This window comes from Mustela nivalis (genome assembly GCF_964662115.1).
Source record: "Mustela nivalis genome assembly, chromosome: 9".
Classification (NCBI taxonomy): domain Eukaryota; kingdom Metazoa; phylum Chordata; class Mammalia; order Carnivora; family Mustelidae; genus Mustela; species Mustela nivalis.
The window spans coordinates 99593288-99618114 of NC_139028.1; the positions used below are offsets into that span (position 1 = coordinate 99593288).

The 24827-nt window shown below is 38.9% G+C and overlaps 1 protein-coding gene across 3 annotated transcripts in view; it reads left to right on the forward strand.

Annotated features, from left to right (window-relative positions):
• TTC17 (tetratricopeptide repeat domain 17) overlaps window positions 1–24827 on the forward strand; it is a 117632-nt gene that overhangs the window by 58204 nt on the left and 34601 nt on the right. For 2 of the 3 annotated variants that reach the window (XM_082684023.1, XM_082684025.1), the window contains exon 17: window positions 16249–16419. The exons of the other annotated variant lie outside the window; for it this stretch is intronic. In XM_082684023.1, coding sequence (XP_082540149.1) covers window positions 16249–16419 — 171 coding nt within the window. The remainder of the gene's footprint in view (window positions 1–16248; window positions 16420–24827) is intronic. 3 annotated transcript variants of the gene reach the window in all.

Below are 24827 nucleotides of genomic sequence, written 5' to 3' on the forward strand. Positions count from 1 at the left end.
GTATAAGTAAGTTCTTTTCAGTGTCCAACACTAAAAAAGGACTTTTCTTTTAACTGGAAACAATATAGGTGTCAGAAAGAATGAAACTTTATGAAGTAATGATTATCTTCTCTAAGGACCAAAAATGGAAAATAAATTTTAGTAACAATATAAGCAGAATGATTAAATATTGGATCTGTCAAGAAGTCCAGAAAAATACACTTAGTGGATTTTACTCCAAAATATTTTCTAAGTACTTTTTCCTTTAACTTCACTAATTTGCTAATCAAAAAGTTATATCTAACAAAGATATTTTTCTATTTAAACAGTCTAGATTATTTTATTATTATGTCTCTGATATGTATGGTTTTACTTTATTTTCAGTATTTTTCATCCAGTATTATTTTTCTTTTGTCAGGGAACATAGGAGTAATGTCCGGTCATATTTATTAGACATCAGTTACATGAGATGCTCACAGGTATGCCACTGACAATGGCTTTGGTATTTGCTGAATATAATTAAGCATCTAACCCAGAATTTCTCTGGTCTTTTCATAATTAAGACACATGCCCACTTAAAAATACTGGCGCAGGGGCGCGTGGGTGTCTCAGTTGGTTGGGCGACTGCCTTCGGCTTAGGTCATGATTCTGGAGTCCCTGGATCGAGCCCCGCATCAGGCTTCCTGCTCCGCAGGGAGTCTGCTGCTCCCTCTGACCCTCTCCCTTCTCATGTTCTCTCTCTCTCTCTCTCTCTCTCTCATTCTCTCTCTCTCAAATAAATAAATAAAATCTTTAAAAAAAAAAAAAACTGACCCAGATCTTAAGAAATGACGAGTAAATGTTGTACAGTAGGACTCAGACTTTAATATCTATCTATGCTTAGAATTTTATGCTGGTTTTTCAATAATATGTATTTGAAAGCTTTCACCACTAGAGAAAAAAAAATTTTTTAACCTAATAATTTTATTTACCTAATAATTTTACTTACCTAAATCATCTCTTTTTATAATTTGGTTCATTACCTATAATTTTAGTCTATGTTCTTCAACCTAAATTTCTGTAGATTTATAACTTGTGGCTTAAAGCAATTTTACCTGGAGTTTAGATTTTGAAGAAAAAGAAATCTTGCATTTTGCTGCCCTCCTGTGGACTACCCAGGATATGCTACCTGCAATCGAGACTTTTGCTTTATGACATTCTTCATAAAAATTAATGAACATGTCTGCTTTAAAAAACAAGATAAAGTCTTAAAGTTCCAGTTTTTACAGCATTTTTAATATGCTACTAGTTAGCTTCCCTCCATTTATTTCCATAAGAATAAATAAAACTTTGGTTTAATATGCTACAGATTTCAAAATCCTTAAATGTAAGCATATCCTGCAACAAAGCCGAATGTAACTCTCCTATGTTTTTAAGATTTTCATGTTTCTTTACTAAAAAGGGCTATAATTATTTGGTTTAGAAATTATTCTTTGACAAGTATCTATGTGGTAGAAGGGGAAGGTAGAGGTAAAGGCCCCTTTTGATGAGTTTAGAAGCAAAGATTATGAGTTACTCAAGTCAAGTGTCACTCAGCGGTAGAGCCGAGATGGAAATCTGAGTCCTCTGCCTTCCAAGGCCACTGTGGTTCCTGTGCATAATTCTGTTACTCCCAATGAGTAATAACTTATTCCACTGCTATGATCAAAATAATTCATTCTTGAGACATTTTTTGTGAAGGTGGTATAATCACTGACTTTTTATGTCATCACTGAAAAGAGTTACTTCCCTGTATAAAGCGTGAACCTGAACTAGATTATGGGGGCAGTCATAACCCTAAAGGCACATCTTAAACAGTCCCTTTTGGTGTAGCTTGTCACCTTTGTCCCTTCTGAATTTTGCGTCATTAGATTGCCACATAGCCTTGGATTATACACAGATCTGGCGGCTATACTTGGCCTTTTTTTTTTTTTTTTTTTTTAATCTTTTGGGATTCCCAGCATTTAGCTTTCATGAACAAAGTGTTTACCTTTGGTTTTCATAAGAGCTTAGGACAGTAAGTCAAATTCTGATAGCCAGTGGTTTTACACTTTACCCTCTGAAAGACATTAAATATAAAATTATTCGTTTTAGTTTTCAAATACATTCTGGTTTTTGATGTGAACCTTTGAAATTTTTTTTCTTTTGAGGATTGAGCCTGTTGGCCCCTGCCTAAGATCTTTCCATAGTTCTCCAGTTATTATAGATTGTTAACCTGGCCAAATAATATTTAAGAAAAAGTGAAATTTGATATGGATATAACCTTCTAAAGCAACAGAATGTTTTCTTTTAACTAAAGGAAACCGAGTGAAAAACTGCTTAGTTATTCATTTATCCAGTAGTGTCTGCCAGGCACTATTCTAGGAACTGGAAACCAAACAGAAAAAAAAAATTCCAGGTCTTATGGAGCTTCATTCTACTGGAGAGAAAGAGGGAGCAGATGATAGATATAATAAATTTATTTTATTATAATAAATATCTTCTAACATCCTTTAGAAGATAGTGCTGAGGAGAAAATAGAGCAGGAGGTCAGCTAAGATTCAAACTGGATTGTTCAAAGAGGCCCCACTGAGAAAGTGATATTTGAACAAAGTCTTGAAGGAGGTAAGCGTTTAGGCCACGCAGACATACAACATACAAGAGAGAATAGTTGTTGCAAAGGCTTTTGCAAGGAATAGCAAGAAGGCCTGTATGGTTGCAGTGGACTTACAAGAGATGAAAACAGAGGTGAATGGGAGGAGGATATAACCGTGTTTTTACTGCCTTGCAGACCATTCTAATAATTTGGGCTTTTATTCCAAGAAAAAGACATATGATGTGGAAGGTTTTGAGCAGATAAGAAAAATGGTCTGATTTACATATTAGCAGGTTTCCTCTAGCTGCTCTATTGAAAATAGATTGTGATAGGGTAAGGGCACAAGCAGGAAGACCAATTAGGTTGCTCTGGCAAAAATACAGGTGAAAGATAGTATTGGCTTGAACCAGCCAGGTAAAGGGAGAGAAGGTGAAAAGTCATCATTGTATTTGGGTTGCATATTTGAAAACAGAACCAAGACACTACCAGAGGGAATATTGGAAATGAAGGAAAATGAGGTAATGGATAACTCCTAAATTTGGGACCTGAGCAACTGGTGCTATTTGGTAAGATTTGTAATCACCATTGGTGCTGTTAAATGAAATAGTAAAGTCTGAGGAAGGAGCAGGTTTAGGGAGACAAACAAGTTTGGCTTTGTAAATATTAAGATTGATTTGCTTATTAAATGTTTCAGTGCAAGTGTTAGGGAGGCAGTTAGATATATGAGTTCCTGATCGTCAGGAAAGAGCCCCAGGCTAGAGATAATAATTTGTGAGCCATGGGCTTAGGCATGGTGTTTTAAATCATGAGCTTGGATGAAGTTATCTCAGTGGTTAGTATAAAAAGGAAAGTAGGTCAACAGAGAATTACTAGGCTATTCCAGTCAACATTAGGAGGTTGAGAAGAGAAAGAACACTAAAGGAACAGCCAGCTAGACAGTAGGAACGTCAGGCAAGTATTTTGTCCCAGAAATAAAAATGTTTTTGAGAAGTAGTCGGTTGTATCATTACTATTGCACCCCATGGATGTATCCTAAGAGGTGAGTTGGATGAGGACAGAGAATAAGCCATTGAGTTTAGGAACATGGAGGTCGTTGGCAGTCTTCTACAAGTTTGTATGAAATGGGTTGTGAAGGGGGTTTTTGGAGATGGCTAGCAACTCTTTCAAGGAGTTTTGCTAAAATGAGAAGAAGAAAATGAGATGGAAGTTAGAAAGGGATGAGGGATTAAGGATAAATTTGGTTTGGGTTTTACTCTAAAAATAGAACATTTTGCAGTATGTCTGCATAGGACTGATCCAGTAAGGAAGGAGAAATTAAGAATGCAAAAAAAGAGAGAAGATAATTGTAGAAGCAAAGTTCTTGAATAGATGGGGGAATGGAATCTGAGGCACAAACGTAGGGTAGGGTTTGTCTTGAGATAGGAGTCAGGACAATATATAGGTATACTTGTGGACTTTTGATTGCTTCTCAGTGAAATGAGAGGCCAGTTGTCAGATCAGAGTGGAGAGAGGCAGAGGATGTTGTGGATAATGTTGAGGCAGGAAAGACTGAAAACAGTGGACTCAGAATGAGAGTGACCAGAGAAGTTTCTAACTTTGGTATCTGCATAAATGTCAGTGTCATTAATTAAGAGAGAGTATATGGAAAATAGATAATTTCTGCAATGATGTAAGGCTGGAGAATAAGTTCTGCAATAGACATGTTCTTTTAGAGATGCCTCTGGCTCCCTCAGAGAGAATGTGGAAGGTGAGAAGAAAAGGCCAACGGTGGAATCCTAGAAAATACTACCATTTAAGGAGCAGAGCCGGTGAAGGAGTAGGGGAGTACTGAGAAGTCAAGAGGGAGCTACGTCCTCAAGATCAGAAGAACAGGTTTTGAGAAGGAAAAAGAAATCAGTAGTAGTCTGTTCTGTGTTAATTCCCCATGTATGGGACAGATACCACTAGAGGCACACCAGCTTTCAGGTATTATTTAGGTTAACATTTTAAAATAGTTTTAGGGGGTGCCTGGGTGGCTCAGTGGGTTAAAGCCTCTGCCTTCAGCTCAGGTCATGATCTCAGGGTCCTGGGATCGGGCTCTCTGCTCAGCAGGAAGCCTGCTTCCTCCTCTCTCTCTGTCTGCCTCTCTGTCTACTTGTGATCTCTGTCTGTCAAATAAATAAATAAAATCTTTTTTAAAAAAAATAGCTTTAGCTCTTTCCACAGTTTGGCAACTATGGCCTTTGCTGCTAAATAAATAAATAAATAAATAGTTTTAGTATTTAAAAAATTTTTTTAATAATTTTTAGTATTTATGGTTTATTTTGATGGGCACTAGGAAAAATATATAGCACATCAAACCTGTGATTTATGAATAGTGGTACTGATTTCTCATTTTAACATGATCTAAGATTATACAGTGAATCCGTTTAAAGAAAAACATTACATAAACAGTGGTGCCAGTACCTATGGAAAAATCGTGGCAGTAGTTGGCAGATGAAGAGTGTGGAACGCCCTGGGCTTAACAGTTTAAGAAGTCATTGGTGACTTCATTTTATCAAAAGTATTTTCTGTAAAATGGGAAGATAGCTACACTAAAACAACAAGAATAAAGCTTAGGATAATAGAAGTGTTAAAATGAGCTCTTACTTTTAGAGCTATTGCCATAGCTTCTAAATTATAACTCATGTTTCAGCCTGTCACTCAGTGACTAAAATAACTTTAAAGCAAGTAGATAATGATACCAAGAAATATTCCTTAGAAACATATTAATAGGATACACATAAGGAAGATTTTTAAAATTCACCTGTTAGAAATATTGAAAAAGTAACTATGTTTGAAATAAAACAGAAAATTTTGCCAGGGGAGTGAAAAAAGGGGGCATTTATCAGGAGGGGGTTCAGACCTCAGCATGTAATATCACAGAGCACGTGATTTTCTCTGCTCCCAGTGATCTGTCGGAACTGAATCAGCACTGCCTTGTCTGTGATGCTCCGGGAGGACCGAGACCGAGGGTAGCAACTGAGCCGTCAGTATAGACGTTTCCGTAGCACTGCTTGACGTCAGTGGAGGCTGTTACTCACTTACGGAATACTTTTATTCACTGATCTAAAAATAAATTTATAATATCTCTGAATTGCTGAGCTTGACACTTGAGGTGGGCAAATGGTCTCCACCGGTATTAAATGGGTTACTATCTTGAGTCTCCTAACGGAAGTCAGTTATATTTTTGGGTACTAAAGTAAGTTTAGAACACAGTTCTGCCTCCTTTCTGCTCTTTGTATAGTTTGAGGATACCCACTGGATTGCATCATTAATCCTATTTTATGATCACTTACCTACAGATAGGGTTGGGAAGTTATACTTGGACATCTTTCATCGTATGTAGGCTCCCTCGTACATCAGGAGCTCACTATAATTTCCTACACTCAGATCACTATGGACAAAGTGATTGTACATCTACGAGAAGATAGTAAGGATGAGCAAGATGGGGTCTGTTTAATCTAGCCCTTAGTAATGACTGAACAGGTACTTTTAATATGGTTTGTGACTGCAGTTGTAGATCAGTCTCCTGATAAGAACTGAAGGCAGCTAGTTCTGTAAGTTAGGCAAGTTCATTGGTTGCTGTCGTTCTTTTTAAATTTCAGCTTCCATTCATTGTTGGTGATGTTTTTAGAGCTATTTTGCCATCCTATATAGGAAGCATTTGCACGACTCTTCTCCTTCAAAAAGATTATTCTGATTCAGAACTTGGGCACCCACACACGTGCGTATGCACACACACATACACACACACTGGAAGTCCATTCTGCGTTGGTGGAATGAGCTCTCTTTTTTTTTTTTTAAGTGATTTGTGCCTCTGTAAGTTCTTTCTGTGTGCTATGAGCCAGCCATTTGAGGTGAATTCCCAGCTTTGAAATTTTTAACACTATTAGCACTAAGTCTTTAAACCCTTTTACAAATTTAATCATTGAATGATTTCTACTCAGTTTCATGGCTTGATGGAAATAAAGCAGTTAAAACTGATAATCACTACAAAAGAACATTAGTTAGTTTTAAAATACATATGACTGAGGCTCTCTGGCGTATATATGTGTATGTGGAATGCTGGCTTTGATTTTTTTTCCGCCTTTTTTCTTCCAGTGTTGTATTTACTAGTAGTCAGATAGTATTTCATACTAAACTACCATGCTCTTTGACCAAGAAAATTTCAGTAATCTCTTAACTTTTTTTTTAATGTATTTTATTTATTTGTCAGAGAGAGGGAGAGAGAGAGGGAGAGTACAAGCAGTGAGAGCAGCAGGCAGGAGGAGAAGCAGGCTTCCTGCTGAGCAAAGAGCAGGACTTGATCCCAGGACCCCTGGGATCACAACTCAAGCCGAAGGCAGATGCTTAACTAACTGAGCCACCCAGGCATCCCATCTCTTAACTTTTTCTTAGTCAGCAAGGTTTATTTGGTTATGATCTTGAAAATGCAGGAGAAATTTAAATTTCGTAGCTTTGGATTTATCTTTCCATTTAATTGCTTTTTATAATAACAAGCCTAAAATCACCATTTGAAATTTGCCAAACCCAAAGCAATTTAAACCTTTTTAGCTATCAGACACAGGTTAACAACCCCATCAGATTGCATATCCAAAGTGATTATTATAAAAAAAAAAATTACAAGCATATCAAATTTCAGGAAAAAGAGCTGGAGGTCCATGGCAGTCGATAGTGTACCGTTTGTTGATCAGATGTTCCTATTCCCGCAACGCATCTAATAACATAGCCAGGTTTCCCTTGGCAGTGTGAAATATAGCTAGGGAAAAACCCAATATGAACAAAATAATTAAACAATTCCCTATCTCTTTCACTGCCTAAAAAGCATAAATGTTAAAAATTGGAAAAGGTAAGGTCTTAGAAACCATGTTATTATGTGTGAAGTGGCCACCAAGGTGAATGCCTGCAGGTGACTTGCATTTGGTGACATAAAGCAAAAGGAAAAAGTGTGATAGCACCATTTATTTCTCCATGCTTTTTACTTGATTTAGTGCATTGGTTATATATATACTTAGATATGCTCTAATCAAGCTACTTGTCTTAATCTGATACCCACGAAGTGGTGTCTGCTGTCAGGCAACTAAGGAACTTTGTTTCTTGAAATCCACAGGGCCCTCCTTAAAATGTTCCATGGTGGAGGGGCTTAGGTGGCCTTTTAAATAAAACAAAACGAAACCAAAAAACCCTTGGTTTAAATATACTCACTACCCATACCAATGAAAAGGACAATTGCTAATGCTCTTCGTTTTCACATATGAGTCCTATGAGATATTACTACGTTCAAGTCCTTATCGATTCTAGAACAACTAGGGTCTTGAGTTCTCATTTAAAGACATCCTTATGGGGGCACCTGGGTGGCTCAGTGGGTTAAGCCTCTGCCTTCGGCTCAGGTCATGATCCCAGAGTCCTGGGATCAAGCCCCACATGGGGCTCTCTGCTCAGCAGGGAGCCTGCTTCCTCCTCTCTCTGCCTGTTTCTTTGCCTACTTGTGATCTATGTCTGTCAAATAAATAAATAAAATCTTTAAAAAAAAGCCATTTAAAATAAATAAAGACATCCTTATGATTCACTTACCGTGAGGAATAAAAAAAATAAAAAAAGACCAAGTAGTCTTTGAGATCTTATAAGGCTTGACCTGGCCTAATACCCTTGCAATAGGAAAAAGGGCAATCCTGATATGCCCAGCAAGTGCTTCTGATGGTAGGTCCCTTTCCCACTGTGCTCTCGCTGTGCTCTCTCTGTGGCTCCATTTGTATTTTGAGGAAGAGAACCAGAGTTACGGTCTGTTGATTTTCCTGCTAGTTTCCTTAACCCCAGCAGGTGACCATTCACTTGAAGCAGGAGAAGGGAGAGGCAAATGATAAACCCTGAGGGTTGTGGGTAACTAGGAAATCTAAGCCCTTCCCCCTACCGCCTATTTGTAGGCTTATTCTGACTATTAAGAATTGAGTGAAATCAACTCAATTAGTGTGGTTGCCTCAAATAGAGGTGCTGGATTTAAGCTCACTGACCACATAAATACTTTAATATCTTTCTGCTTCTGGCTAAGTCAATGGAAATTGTAACCGTAATATAGGAGGAGAATACTGTGGATAGCCTGTTTCCTTTACTATACACATCCCACTTCCCTGGATCCATGTGTTTGCTCCTCTTCCTCCTCCTCCCCCTCCATTATGCCCTTCCCCTCTACAAAAATCCCAATCTTACCCATCCTTCAAGGTCCACCTCTGCCATATGCCTTACCCAAGCCCTTAGTTATAAGTAATCTGTAACTAATCATTCTACCTGTTCCTCTCCTTCAGCTCCTGTGTCTTGCCATTATATTTATTTGTGTATGAGACACAACTCCCCTACAAGGCTTCTTCAGCTCACTGAGAGCAGGGACCAGTCCTTTTTTCATTTTTGTACTCTGACCCACCATACATTCTGCGCCCCGCCCGCTATTGATTAGCACATAGAATGTACTTAAATGACAAACTAGCTGGTGATATTTCAAGTTTGAACTACTGAGAATACCTAGTAATAAAGAGTAATTAACTTCTGTCCACCCACCATTTACCCAGAATGCTTTACACCAAACCCCCACTCAATATACATATATAGATACAGATCTTCTTTTAAAGTCTGCGGCTCCCACACCATAGGAGGGAGAGAAGACAAAAGGAATCATACTGTCTCTCTTGTCCACTAGGAGCTGACATGCCCTAGAGCCTGCATTCTCTCACGCCATGTATGTACTGTTTTCGATGAAAGTTACAAACATATGTCCTTGTTGACCCTCATGGGAAAACTATCATTTATGGGTAAATCAGTAAATCAGAGAAAACCTGTTGGGTTTAGAAACCCAGCGCACTTGCCTGAAACAAGTTTGCCTCAGCTGAACTAACCCAGAGATTTAAATACTGTGACTAAGACTACTACTAAGATCACGACGACGACGACTAGCAGCTGTGGCAATTAACTAGCTTTCTTCTTCAGTGTACTATCTGCATGGGAAAATCTTTCATAGTAAACTTTTTTTTCTTTTTTTTCTTTTTTTTTTTTAAATTTTATTTATTTATTTGACAGAGAGAAATCACAAGTAGATGGAGAGGCAGGCAGAGAGAGAGAGAGAGGGAAGCAGGCTCCCTGCTGAGCAGAGAGCCCGATGCGGGACTCGATCCTAGGACCCTGAGATCATGACCTGAGCCGAAGGCAGCGGCTTAACCCACTGAGCCACCCAGGCGCCCTTTCATAGTAAACTTTTGGTGAATGTTTAAATTCCCTTGTTTAGAGATCAAATCTGATTCTTCACATTTCTAAAGGAAACAGTAGCTGCCAAGAGTTTGGATTCCATCACTGGAGTTATTTCCACAGACCCACAGGTTATGGTGTCTATGTCTCAACTGGCTGCCTTTGCCCTCTATGCCACAGTCACTTAAGAGAAGGCCCCATGGGAAGACAGGCCAGATTTACATCCAGCTCTCATTTTTCTCCTCTAAAGGGAGGTTGGGAATTTTAAGTCTACAGAAAGCAGTGCAGACTTGAATCCCTAGGCAAAGCAGACTGCCTGCCCTCCCATATGTGGACCAAGTGGTCCCCAGCATAGACTTCAGACCTGTAATGTATAGTAAAAGGAAAACACACACACACATACATACACCCCACACACATACACTTGTATTTGAGTTCACAGCCTTTCCTTAGTTTTTCTTTTTTGAACTTGCTTCTGACTCATTCACCTCACCAGGAGGGAAAGCCTGTATAATTCCGAGGTTGCTAATTTCAAGTCTTTAATATGGTTTGTTTTCTATCTGGCATTGCACTTTTAAGGTCAGTCAGTACATAACCATTACTTTAAACCTCCCGCAAAGAATTTTCTTTGGCAGTAATTGCTGAATGAGAACCAGTCTGAGGAGCCAGTACTTCTGTCGAAATGATTTCTCTTGTCTTTCTTAAGTAGAGGGCAGCACAGGGCAAAGGAGGTGAGGCAACCTCACTGCTATCTCCAGCGTGGTCATCAGCAAGTTAGGTCTCACCCAGACCCAGGGAGCTCCAATGCCCCTCTTCCTGGTGGTTTCACTAGTGCTGTGTCTCAGGGGTGCTATCATTTCAGATAAAGAACCTAGACACAGAAGTAAGTTGATTGGCTCAAGTGTGTACAGAAAGGCTGCCGCTAAGACCAGATTTGAATTCATACTGTGGAATGCTCTTCTAGGAGATCTATATAGGACCTCTGTCACAAGCTCTAGAAGTGGAAATCTTAAAGATACCTATTCCCGGAAAGGTTTCTTTCTTCATCAGATAGGCTTATTACTTTGTATGGTACCAAGCCCCACCTAACACCCACAGTTAACATTTCCTGCTAGTATTTTTAAAGTAACTTTGCATAGCATGGTGAGCAACTGAAAGATAGACTTCTGTTCACTTCGTGATTTATTTTACTACCTTTTCTAAAAGATTATCTTACTAGGGAAATATGAAGCTTTGAGTTATCTAAAATTATAATAAAACTTTCACGGTGTTACCTATATACAGAAAAAAAATGTTATATAGCTGCATAATTTGAGTGGAGTTGAGTAGAAAGATAAGGAGAAAGATAAATACTGTAACACACTCATGTCTATTAAGGGGACAGTGTTACCTGTATTTTCCACCCGGGTACCTTATATTTAGTTGAATGTACCAGAATGCCTCCTGTAAGGTAACTTTTCTTATAGGCATAAGAAAGGAGACCTAGAGTATAATATAATCCGGTTAGAACAGGGATAGTAAGGATATCTTTAGAATATTTCACTGTTCAGAAAGGCCATTTTTCTAACATCTGTTACTTTGCCTTCAGTAACATAAAATTCAAATTCAAATTCTAGTTCCTATTATAAATCAGTTTGTTATTTATGCCTTAGAAAAAAGTCATTATATAATAGGAAGCATAGGAGTATTACATTATTTGTTGCATGGGGGAAAGTATGTTCAAACAAGAAAAATTTGGAAGAAGACTGGCGCCAACCTTTAATAATGTCACAATATAACACACATTGTGGGGTGCAGAGAGGTAAGTGTTAATTTAACTGAACAGCAGATCTGTGGTCTCTTTTCATATTGTAAGGCTATGAATTCAGAGAACATAGAGCAGACTGAGGCAAAATTCTAAATGTGCTAAGTATTTTAGGATTCAGATATGCCAAGCAGTTGAATCTGAATTAGTTGCTGTTTTCTTCTAAAAGCCCAGTAGAAGTGAACTCTGTACTGCCTTCATCATCTCTTACACACACACCCACCCACCCCCCCCCACACACACACACATAACATTGGCACTGAAATGAGGCAGATCCCCTGATGACTTCTAGAGCCAGTGGCTCATACAGAGATTGAGATGGGCTGGAAGGCCTTGGTAGAAGAGATGACATTGGGATAATTTATTCCTTTGCACCTTTTCAGAGAGACAACAGTAATAGCTCACCATTTGCTAGGCCATGGTCTCACTTCTTAAATTGAATCTTAGCAACTCTGTTAGGTGGGCACTACCATGAAGCTCCATTTGCAGATGAAGAAACTGATACACAAAAAGAGTTAAAGTAACTTGCCCTGCTGTATGCAGCTCGAAAGTAGTAGAAACAGGATTGGAACTCGTTTAGGCTGGCTCATCTGGGCTCTTAGCCACGATGCTCTAGGCTAACAGAACTACATGAGCCTTTATTAGTTCTTCTTGACTAGCTCTAGTTATGTGGCTCTTTCAAAGCTGATTCCTCTCAATTTATTTGTGGCATTTCTTTGTTATAACTAATCCTAAAGGATCCTAAAAGTACCCAGCCAGGAATGGCTTGCCAACTTAAAAGATTCAGAAGGTAAGCATGTTTTTTAAAGAGTAAGTGGTTACGCAATTCTAGAAAATAAGTATTTTTCTGGGCCCTCTGTAAACAGAATTATGAGAAGATAGGAGATTTCCTCAGCCTTCGTAATGATAGGTGTTCCTGAGAACTTAGTTTACTCTGAAAACCTGTTTAGCCACAGGATAAATTGTGCCTTTGCCTTAGGAGACTTAATGCTTTGACACGATATATTAAATATTTAGTTGTTTTCCAGAACACCCTTGTAGGATAGGTTACTATTAATAATTCAGTTTATGCAGACAATATTCTAGCCACAGAAAAAGGATGTTGATATGTCTAAGATCGCATAGCAATTCCAGAATCAGACATACCCTACCTGGACTTTTATGCTTAGTTGGTATTGCTGTGTAGTTGCCTACTTCCAAGAAAAACCGAACTGGCAGGATTTGAATTAGATGCTAAATGCTTTGCAAGCAAGTATATAGCACAGCAGTATAGCACAGAAAAAAGTGCTTCCTTTTTCACTTGGGACCTTGTTATCCAAAGCATTTCATTTAAATCATGTAGTTCCTTAGGAAAAAAAAAAAAAAAGGATAGAAAGAAATCCTACCTCACAAGGTTAGTCTAAGACAAAATCTCATTTCTGCATCAGCAAAAAATAATAGTCATATGCATGGAAGATGACTTGTTACTTTTATGTATCTTTCCATTTTTCTTTCGCCAACATTTTCCTGTGTTTCTTTAATAAGGACATCATCTCCACCTCTGCTGGGAAGACAAGTGACAATTTTTCTATATAGGCAACTTTTGTTAGTTTCCCTTTGAGCTAGAGTAGACTTATACTGCAGCCCAAAGAATAGAAACTTTACTTCTTTCTGAAGTGTTTCAGTTCTCCTTCAGACAACCAGAAGGAGCAATTTAAAAAATAGGCAATTTGGCTTTTTATTATTAGCCTAGATAATTATGTAAATCACAACAGAAGGCTGAACCAGTCTGTCTTTAACTGTCAGCCTAAGGAAATTAATATTAACAGCTCTAACTTGAAAATCAAAGTGAATCCTTAAAGCATATAGCTTTTACCTGATCATTTTGGTTCTGCCTACATGGAACAAATACTATAGCATAAACTTCTTATTCCTTTTTATTCCCAATTCTCCCTAATCCCCTCTCCTGCCCTCCCTCTCGGAGAAGTTGGCCCCAATTTCCTGAGTTGGAGGACAAGACATTCTTAGAATGCACAAGGCTTCCTTCAAGAAGGCGTCTGGGTTTGAGGTCATGCAGGACTAATTTTAGCTTCAGGATCTTATGCACATCATATCTTATAAATTACCTATGAGGCATTTTTAAATATTGCAGACATTTAAAAAGATGAAACCAATTAAATTTTCATAATGAGAAGAGAGTGGGAGAGAAGAATCAGAGAGGCAGAGGTTGGAGGAGGAAGTCAATTGCAGAAAACACAGAATTTTACTGGGTCCCAGTGTTTAAGGTTTGTCCTTTGCCTTTGTAACATTGTTTCTCTCAGCCTGTGTCCCGGTGCAGAATGCTTTAGAGGCAAACTCACCAAAGCTGAAAGCAGAGAACAGTCACTAGGAATAATGTATGTTTGAAAATCATCAACATCATTGTCATCATTATTTTCCTTGTGTCTTTAATCATCGTGCTTATTTATATCCCAGTTAAGAGTTGTCCCTAGGAATTGTGATGTTCTTCATAGTCAATTTTAGTTAGTTGGCAATTGTTTGTTGTCACTACTTTATTTTAATGCTCTTACGCGTAGCTTCCCCATACTTACCTGCACATACTCAATGGTAAAGACAGAAACTGATCCTCTACTTCTGTTCTCTCACAGAGGAATTTGAAGAAAGAATGACTGGCATTGATCATGGCATCTTTCCTGTCAGCCTTTGATGGGCGCACACACACAGCCCACCACACAACCTTCCATCTCTCAAACTGGTTCTCATCGTTTCCCAAACACAAACGAGAACTCCTGTGCCTGTTGCTTCGCTCAACACGTAATTCCTTCCTGCATACGGTGCCACCTTCTCATTTCTGCTAAAGAGGTGGCATTGACTGTTGGAAAGCCAAGAGGCTTTCTAGTAGGATAGAACTGATTGAAATCTCAGGTCTACCACTTATTGCTTCACCTTAGGCAAGTTACTTGATTTCACTGAGACTCAGTTTCCTTATCTGTACAATGAAAATCAGTTATTTCGCGAGGCATTTTTGAGGGGTAAGTCAAAGAAAAAATACAAAGCACTCAGGAGACCCTGGCTCCCTTTCTTGTAATTCCCTATACTGTAAGTCCTTCCTTGTAATTCCCTATCCCTGTAAGTCCTATACTACCTTTTCCTCAAAATTAGGGTTTACCTGCTCAAAGCTTATTCTCTGAAGCACCTACTTGGCACAGTATGCTACCTCATTATTGTTTGTTGTCTTGTATTTACTGTCTTCTCAAGTTGCTTGTGAGCTTCTTAAGAGGTAAAGCTCCTCTGAAACAAAAAAATTCGGTTTCTGACGTAACCTTATTAAATATGGTAGCCTCAGATGTGTGAGTGTAGAACTGGAAAATAAAAGTAACTCCTTAAGCATGCAGTTCCCTTACTGCAAATTCCATAAGTTGGGAAAGGTTATGTGTTCCTGGCACAATAACAGAAATGGTATGAGAAGTGCTTTCCTCAATTATGAAATCTAAAAGGGAATCTTCAAATCCAGAAAGAGACTTCTTGTACTTCCATTGCTGTAGAGAGAGCTTAATTGGCTACATACATCTCTTTGGGACAATTTTCTATTAATAATGAACCTGTAGAGCATGTTTGAAGGTTCTGGTAAAGGAGGGAAGTTACTTAGATTCTCTTACTGGAAGAATTGTCCTGCGAGAGGAGAGATGTGTAGGCTTCCACTGAACATACATGGTTCATGACAGTGCACATCAAATGTAAGAGGAAGAGGAATCCTGCTCAGCTGGCAGATCACTGGCACATCAGACACACCAACCTAGTAACACATTCCCCTACTCAGAGAATGGCCATCAGGTGGAGCAGGGCAGTGGCTCTTTATCCATATAAACACACAAACCCTAAGAGGGTCAAGGCTCTTCAACTCAATGGCAAAACTGTAGTAAGAGGTCAGGCTCCCTGTGCATAGCAGAAAGTAACAGAGAATGCAACAATTACATTCCAGATGTGACATTTTACACTAAAGTATATCTTTACATGAGCAGAATTCGTTTTCCAAAAGAATAATGCACGTCTTTGTGATGTTGCGGTCTTACACATGGATTCTCGGCCACGACCATCCCTCTTTAAGTCCTTGATTTTTAATTTATAATCCTTTTTCTTTTGATGTATCTTTCATTTGGAGGCCTCGAAAATGGATATTATATTTTGTGATTTGAGAATGGATATAATATTTCTCTGCTATAGTTCATCCATCTCCAGACTTATTCGGGTACTAATTGGTCATTTCTCGCCCTTGAAAGACAAACAGAAGGAGACTTACTTTTTTGTGATGTTTCCGACTTTCAAAGAAATATTTCACAGTCATTCATTGTAAATGCAGTGAGATCTTGGGAATTGATCTTTCTTGTCATAATTTTTCCCCCAAACACTTGGTTCTTATGCTGGCCTAGCAGGTGAAACTTGAACTTCAGTGCAAAATCTTGAGTCACAATAAAGATCTGGCTCGTGGTGCTCCAGCTCACTGATTTTTGTATGTCCTGCGGGAGAAAAACTGACACCATCATCTTTTTGCTCTTCCTGCTGCTTGAAGACCTTGAGCCTTGGGACTACCTAAGAGAGATGTTTCTAATATGCTGTCTCTGTGTCTCTTGTCATTGAGGTAATTGTCATGAGAAAACCCTGGACAACAGCCATGACAAACAGAAATATTTTGACAACTCACAGTCACTGGATGCTGCCGAAGAAGAGCCCTCTGAGACAGGAACAGAGGAGGAGCCTGTACTCTCTGTTGAGAATTCAGGGAGGGACTCAGATGCCCTTAGACTTGAAAGTAAGTTGATTTGACCTGAGCTGTGCTTCTGGGGTAAAATCAACTCTCAGGCTTTGAGTTTAGGCTTTTCTTTACTCTAAATAGTTTCCTTCTTTTAACAGCCACTCATTATATTTGTAGAATCACAAGGGTGACCCTCAAGTGTGAGGTAGAAGACAGGCTAGTGTGTGAAAAAGCTCTTCACACTTCTTTTCTTTCTCTTTCACCTCCATGTCTTGTTTTGCTAGGACAAATTTGATTCATTTATATACAAGTCTTTCTTCTTAATATCAGTAGTCTACTGAGCAAGCCATTGAAAAAAGGCAAGATAACTTATATTTACACTAACCCAGTAATATTTAAAGATTGGAATAATAGACATACGTACCAGGCCCTCTCCTAAAGGTCCATTCCATGACCACATTTTGAGCTATGCTGTACTGAACTGTTCTTGACATTATCAGTCAATGCATAATTGCTAAAATGAATGACTTTGTAGTACTCATCCTTCTTAACCACTTTGCTATATTTGGATCTATGCACAACTCCCCTCTCCTTGAAACTTTTTTCTTCTCCTCTCAGCTTCTGGGGTATCACTGCTCCTGGCTCTCTTCCCGTCCTTAGGACAGCTTTTTCCATTTCTTTCACTTATTCTTTACTTTGCCCCTTACTTGTTGGGTTACCCAGGATCTTGACCTTGGTCTTTTTTTCCTTATCCCTCTTTTTAACACTCTGTGTTTTATCTCTTTGTGTCTCAAATACTTTTGAGTATAACAGTGACTCCAAATCTCTCTCTTCAGCTAGCACGTTGTCTACAACACTAGAACTTATTTCCACTTTTCTAGTGGTCTCTATCTCAGTCTGCCATAGGCACTTCAAATCTCACATATCCAAAATTGGGCTTGTCCTCATTTTCACTTTATTTTACTTGAACTGCTTCTAATTCCTATGTCCCTGCTGTTTGTTAATGGCATCACAACTCCCCCAGTGACCACTGTATCCAAGACCTGTTGCATCCGTTCATCTCTTCATCTATTTCCTTCTGCCACCACCTGAATTCGCACTTTCTTCATTTCTGCTTGGGCAATTGCAGTAGCTTCATAATTGAATTCCCAATATCCAGTCCTTTACTTCTGTGTGTATGGGGAGAGAGAGAGAGTGTGTGTGTGTGTTTGCAGGAGAGAGGTAATACATGTAATAGGTACAAAATTTTAAAAGCAGAAGTAACCCCTATTACCAGTATATTTTGTGTCTGAAGAGTTGTTTCTAAAATCAGATCTCATCAGGTAAGTTGCCTATGTTTAAAATTTTCCCTGGCTCTCTGTTACCTATAGGAAGAATCCAGTATCATAGTATAGGATACATGGCAGTTTGGCCCTTCGTTTTGTCTCCAAGTGCACCATCTACCAGTACTCTACATAGCAGGGTGTATAAACCTTGCACTCCATGCCATGCTGTTGGAGCCTCCCATGTCTGCACAGGCTGGGAATGGCCCCTGCGTGCTTTTTGCTTTATATGGACGACTCTTAACACACCTCCAAGATTCAGCTTAAATGTCACCTCCTCTGTGAAGGAGTCACAAAAGTCTCCAGGCATTTAGTTGCTCCATACACTGTCTTGTTCCCACTTTTTTGTCAAGGCACATTTCAGACAGTATGCACGCTTACATGTTTTATTTCCCATCAGACTGTGAAATTCTTATATATCATGTCCTATATAACTTCATTTCTGTGTACAGTAAATATTCGTTAAAGTAATGAATTATGGCATTTGTCTTCCTGTGTGGGTTGGATTAGCATATTTAGCAATTACAAAATCTGTGTTTCCTTCTAAGTAGTAGTGTATATTAAAAAAAATGATGTCCAAGAGAAGCAAGCTAGGCCTCAGAGGGGAAGTTTTGACCTTCACCTTTGCAGGTTTAGAAAATTAATTTCATCAGTTCTGTCAGAAATCATTAGGCTTTAAGAAAACTAATTTCCATTTACCATTTCAAAAGAGATGGATTCTTAAACTGGATAGGCCGTTGATTCATTTACGAGGGAGCGGCTACTCTCTAGTGCCTGGCAGCCTCTTGTCTCTACCTGGTATCAGGTACCCACACAACCAAGTGGACATCATGAGGTTGCTTGATAAACTCAGAATCACCACAAATGAAACTGAGTAATGATAAGGGGTGTTTCATTCAGTTTATACAAACTGTTCTTATTCCAATATAATACAGCTCCCTCATGACCAGGATACTTACGACTACCAAATTAGATGTTTTTTTTCTTCTGACAATTCAGATAAAACCCAACCAGAATCTTGATGTTTGTCTCATTTTCCAAATAATATACCATTGTTTGAGATAGATTGTAACCTAGTGACTAAGTTAAATTTCTTTAGTCCCGTGTTCCCCATGGAGCTCCATCCATCCCTGTACTGGAAAGGCAATATGGTTGCCTTGGCTGAGATGGGGTCTTTCCAGGTCCCTTCAGCATCATGCAGACTGTCTCTTAGGGTGGATTCCTTTACAGATTGCTGATTCAATCCATAGTATAATAATGACTCTGACTGGTTTCTCTCTCAAGTAATAACTTTTCTTTGCCATATGTCAAATTCTGAGAGCACCTTCTTCTTTTCCCTAGATACAAGCAAGTCCACAGGGACAACATTCATGATATGTTAGTGTGTTCATACCAGGAGGCTTCCTGCGGTATGGTTATCAGAGTGAGAAAAACTCCATCTTTTTAATGTAAATAGTGTGCTATAATAAAAATGTGTTATAATAAAAGTCAAGTGTAGACACTAAAGAATTTTTGAAAATTCTATTTTTAGAGGAAAATTTAAAGAAATACAAATAGTTAAGCCCTTTCCAGTAACCAATAACTTATGATAATCACTCCCTTTCTATGATACTTTACAATTTACAAACATATGTTCACTTCAGTAACATATATTTTACGAACTTAAGAATTATGTGTTAACCATGTGAAATAGATACTATTATCAAGCCCACCTTATAGATGAGAAAATTGAGACTCAGAGAAGTTGGGTTTCTTGCCCGGGATCATCAGTAGGTAGCAGAGCTAAAACTCATCCCATGCATTTTGCCCTTCAGCTCCAGGTTTCAGAAATAGAGGCTTTGTTGGATCAGAACTTTATTTTTTAATTAGTAAGGCTATTTTTAAAGAAAACTAACATCTGCTGTTATCATTATTTTATAAAAGCAAAGAAAATTTTAATGTCAAAAAGTACAAAGACAATCTCACAATAAAAGTCAAGTCTTCTTCAAAAAATGGACAGTCAGTGGGCACCTGGGTGGCTCAGTGGGTTAAGCCGCTGCCTTCGGCTCAGGTCATGATCTCAGGGTCCTGGGATCGAGTCCCGCATCGGGCTCTCTGCTCAGCAGGGAGCCTGCTTCCTCCTCTCTCTCTCTCTGCCTGTGTCTCTGCCTACTTGTGATCTCTCTCTGTCAAATAAATAAATTAAAAAAAAAAAAAAAAAGGACAGTCAGCAACCTTACTCCAAAAATTTGTATCTGGATGTGTGTGTGTGTTGTATGTGCGTATTCTAATTTTATATACATATCCTTTTTATGTTTTTCATTTTGCTAAGGATTGGTACAAATTGTGTCACTAATTAACATATGAAAACCACTGCTTTAGTACCTCAGCATCTAGTACAAAAATCCTCCCCAGTAAATCTTAGATGTAGAAGGAAGAACATAGGCTTTGTAGTTCGAGATCTTGCTACCATGTCCTTTCACCAACACCAACTAGTTGTTAAATCTTGGGCAAGTTACTTATACTTTCTGAGCTTCCCTTACTTCATTAATTTAAAAACAAACAAAATCCCTCAAGTGATTAGTATTTAAATGAAGCATTTCTTTTAGAGCCAGGTACACAGTCGGAGCTCAGTGTTCACTTCTGCACACATGGGCGTGACTCTACTGCTTCCAGATTTAGAGGCTGCTTGTGAGCCAAAGTCCTCACAAATACATACACACAGTATCTGCTCAATAAACATCTCGAGTTAAAGGGAACCTTGACATTTCCACAAGAGTTAAAGGAAAGATTCCCTGTTTGCTTTTCTGAGTTATCTTCTTGAAAGTCCGTTTTCTCTTGCTGTACTGACCCAGCTAAAACACCAATGGTGCAAATGAAAATTTGATGATTTGTTTTTTGTTTTGTTTTGTTTTGTTTCTGAAAAGTCGGTTTCCCTACCTACCTTAGTCTGACTTTTCATTTAAGCCTTTTGTGCTTTGCAATTACTGGCTTTAAATATTATGCCATTGCTCACTTATGATATCTTAAGGAAGTCTACTTGACTTCAAAACCAGATCACTGCCTTTTAAAGTAAATACTAGAACTCAAGACAGAATTGCTAAAGGTCCTATGGGGTGGAGTCTTTGTATGAAACCAAATTTGTCTAATTCCACAGTATATTCTTTTTATTTTATGAGCCAGAGGGAGATATATCTCTGTAGTATCATCCTCAGAGGTAGAATGTGCCTCGCTTGCCTTCACAAACCATATTCTAGTACTCAAGCCTATTAGTATTAATCATGTAAGACTTTCTGGAGATGTCTTGAGTCAAATTTTGAAGGAAGGACTTTTTTTTGCTGGTCATCTCTTCAAATGTGTGATCTTTACCTTTTTTTGCTGTCAGTCTGCTTTGTTTTGAAGGTAGAACTCACCTTTCATTTCATTCTCTGCTTTCTAAAACTCTTCTTGATAAAATCTCTCTTCCAAGATTATTAATACTGTTTCTTACCCAATAGAGTCACTTTCTTTTTTTTTTTTTTTTAAGATTTTATTTATTTATTTGGCAGAGATAGATCACAAGTAGGCAGAGGGGCAGGCAGAGAGAGAGAGAGGGGGAAGCAGGCTCCCTGCAGAGCAGAGAGCCCAATGCGGGACTCGATCCCAGGACCCTGAGATCATGACCCGAGCTGAAGGCAGCAGCTTAACCAGGTGCCCATAGAGTCGCTTTCTTTTACTCATCTTCCGGTGTCCCACTCCCTCTCTGGAGCATCCTCAATAAGTCATTGTGTGGCTTTGGCTTCTGCTCCAGGCCAGGGAGCTCAGTCTCCCTTGGTAGCTCATTCCATTTTCTGACCTTTTAGAAGTCTTCCCTTATATTGAGCTAAAATGTGACTTCTCATCTCCGGTCCTGCCCTCTGAAGCTAACGAAGTCAATCTTGTCTCTCATTAATATCACATCTGAAGATCACTTCTCCCACCTACCCTAACCCCTATGGTTTTACTTCCTTAGCTAAATGTCCTTGTTTCCTTGAACAACTCCAGTTACGGCTCTTAGTACCTTCACCAATCTCGAAGTAATCTTTCTAGAATTAAAAAATAAAAAGTCTTTCCGGGCTTCTGGGTAGCTTGGTCAGTTAAGTATGTGACTCTTGATTTCTGCTCAGATCATGATCTCAGGGCCCCAATCTCAGGGTTGTGAGATTGAGCCCCACATCAGGCTCCACACTCAGCCTGGAGTCTGCTTGGTACTCTCTCCGTCTTTCTCTCCCCCTCCCCCCACACTCACACTCTCTCTCGCTCTCTCACTCTCTGTCAAAAAATAAAATGTTTTAAAAAAGAAGAAAAAATATTTCTAGCAAAATAATGTTTTAAGCCTGATTTGTGTGTGTGTGTGTATACTACGTCAGCTACTGTTCATTCCATGGGGTCCCTTTGGTTTCCTCAGTCCTTCATTTAATGTGGTTTTGGGCACTTTCATCAAGTCACATTTCTATCAGTGTGCTCTGTTTTGAAAATCCCTTAAACTTCGGTGCCCAGACTTACCAATGAATCTCCAGGTGTGTCTCAAATATTGCAAGATTATGCAGGACTTCTTTTTCTTCTCCTTCCTCCTCCCCTTCTTCTTCTCTTTTCCTTTCTTTCTTTCTTTTTGAGGACAACCTGTACTTCTCTTGGTCTCTCAACACTTCTCCTAGTTCCTGTGATTTTTTTTTTTTAAGATTTTATATATTTATTTATTTGAGAGAGAGTGTGTGTGCGCAGGCACAAGCAGGGGGAGGGGCAGAGGGAGAAGGAGAAGCAGGCTCCTGGCTGGGGGTGGTCCTTGATCCCAGGACCTTGAAATCATGACCTGAGTTGAAGGTAGACTCTTAACCCACTGAGCCACCCAGGCGCCCCTAGTCCCTGTGATTCTTGACATGGCTCAAACTCATCTATAAGTTTTCCTAGTACCTGATATAGGATTCATCCAAGTGAGAAAACATGAACTCATCTAAGCCTCACTGTGAGTGCTCACAGTCTCTTCACTTCATAATATTTATTTTCCTTTTTCCAGTGTGAAAATGGTGCATGTTAAAGAAGATAAAATAATAGAGATACAGATCTTAGTGTATCTATTTTTAGTTTCTATTATACCATTGGTCCCACAAGTAGCAATCCTAATATTTTACTTTTTCTTCTTGCTTCAAGTGTAATGTAAAACCTTCTGTGATCCAGACCTCTCCAAATCTGAATTCTGTATTTCCAGAATTAGACAGTGCCTGGAGATATGTTCTTCCATCCATCCTAACCTAGACCATAAGCTCCATGGGTGGTTCTGTTAGGAGCCCTCAGCACATTTGTGGACATGGGCAACAAATGCTTAAATAAATTAACGAGTAAGTGTCTGAAAAGTCCCATTGCCCTCTCCTAATTCCATAATCCTTGTACATAGCATTGTTTTCACTTTCACAGACTCTAAAACTTCATATATTCCCCGTTTCACATTAGGCTTTGAAATCTTGAAATTATCTTTGAACTTACCCTATTCTTTGTCATTTTATCCATTTAACCACCAAATTTTATTTTTGTCCACTGAAATTTCTTCATGTACCTTTTTCTCCTCCCTTTTCAGAATTCCCCTTGCAGTCTTCACCCTAGGCCAGCTTCTCTTTAAAGAACTGTAGAGAGATTGTTGAAATACCTTTCTAACTGGTCTCTCTCCTCCGTCTTCCTTCTCCACCTCTCAGTATGCCAGCTGGTTTACCACTCTGGCCTGCGCAGGCCACATTATGGCTCTCGTCTTGTTATTCTTCTGTTTAGCAAACAGGAGGCCCTCTTTACAATGAATCTTGCTCCTGACTTTCCCAGACATCCTCAGTGTTACCCACCTTCCCTAAGTATCTTATTTGCTGATATCACCTAGATGCATTCTTTGTTTTAGTTCACGTGAAATGAGCAGTGCCTTCACATACTGCCTTCCCTATGTCTACATCAGTGTGTATACATGTGGCTGTGAGAGTATATACTTTCAGGCTCCTCCCTCTTGGCCCTCCCTGGCCCTCTGCCTGTCCGAACCCTGCCTTAGGAGTCTGCCTTCCCCTAGGAAGCACGTTGTGACCACACTCAATTATGCTTTTCCTCTAGGAAAAAAAGTATCTAAATGTAATTATGCTCTGATTATTTTATGTATATAGTTTAGTGTCTCCAACCTGATTATACAGTCGAACCTTGAACAATACAGGTTTGAACTGCATACATCCACCTACGTGCAGTTTTTTTTTTATAAATACCATATAGTACTTTATCTTCTCTTATTATGTTCTTAACAATGCATTTTAGCTTCCTTATTATAAGAATACAGCATATAATACCTATAACATGCAAAATACATGTTAATCGACTGTTTATATTATCGGTAAGGCTTCCAGTCAGCCGGAGGCTATTAGTAGCTAAGTTTTAGGAGAAACAAAAGCTATATGTGGATTTTCAACTGTGTGGGGGTCAGTGCCCCTAACCCCCATGCTGTTGAACTGTAATTCCTCCGATTCTGTTTGTTCCCAACTATATGGCTCATAGCATGAAATAGGCACATAGTAGGTTTTAAATAAATAAAGATTGGTTTATTGTTTCTAACTCATAGCACATTAATGATCTCCCCATTCCTCACCTTTATTTAATGTTGTTCTTTAGGAATTGCTTCTACCCCCACCCCTACAGTCTTTGAAAGGACTAGTGGCTGCCAGCAGCAAAAGCCTGCAGCAAGCTCCATAGTCTCTCTTGACTGGAATACCAGTTTCCGTCAATGAAAGGCCCTTTCTCTAAGAACTTTTCAGTAATGATACATATATTTCCATATGGTCTGGGCATAGGGGAGCATTAACCTTTGGAACTGGGTTTGCAGAACTCTTTGCAACTGAACAGCTTTATTTATTTAGAATAGTTGTAGTTACTGAATGGAAATAAGGTTTCCAAACACCACATCCATATGCATGTAGCTCTAACTATACCCTGGGGAATTAGTTACCTGCAGTCTACCTTTGGCCAAAAGCCACTTTTCTTTAAGCCCATACTCTTGGCTGCCGACAAATATATCAAAACGCCTTTCCTGTCTCAGGACTAGGTGCAGGAAATCCCATGGTGCCCATAGGAGAAGGAAGGACAGGAAGCTAAAATAATATGAAAAATACTTGGAACTCTGGGGCG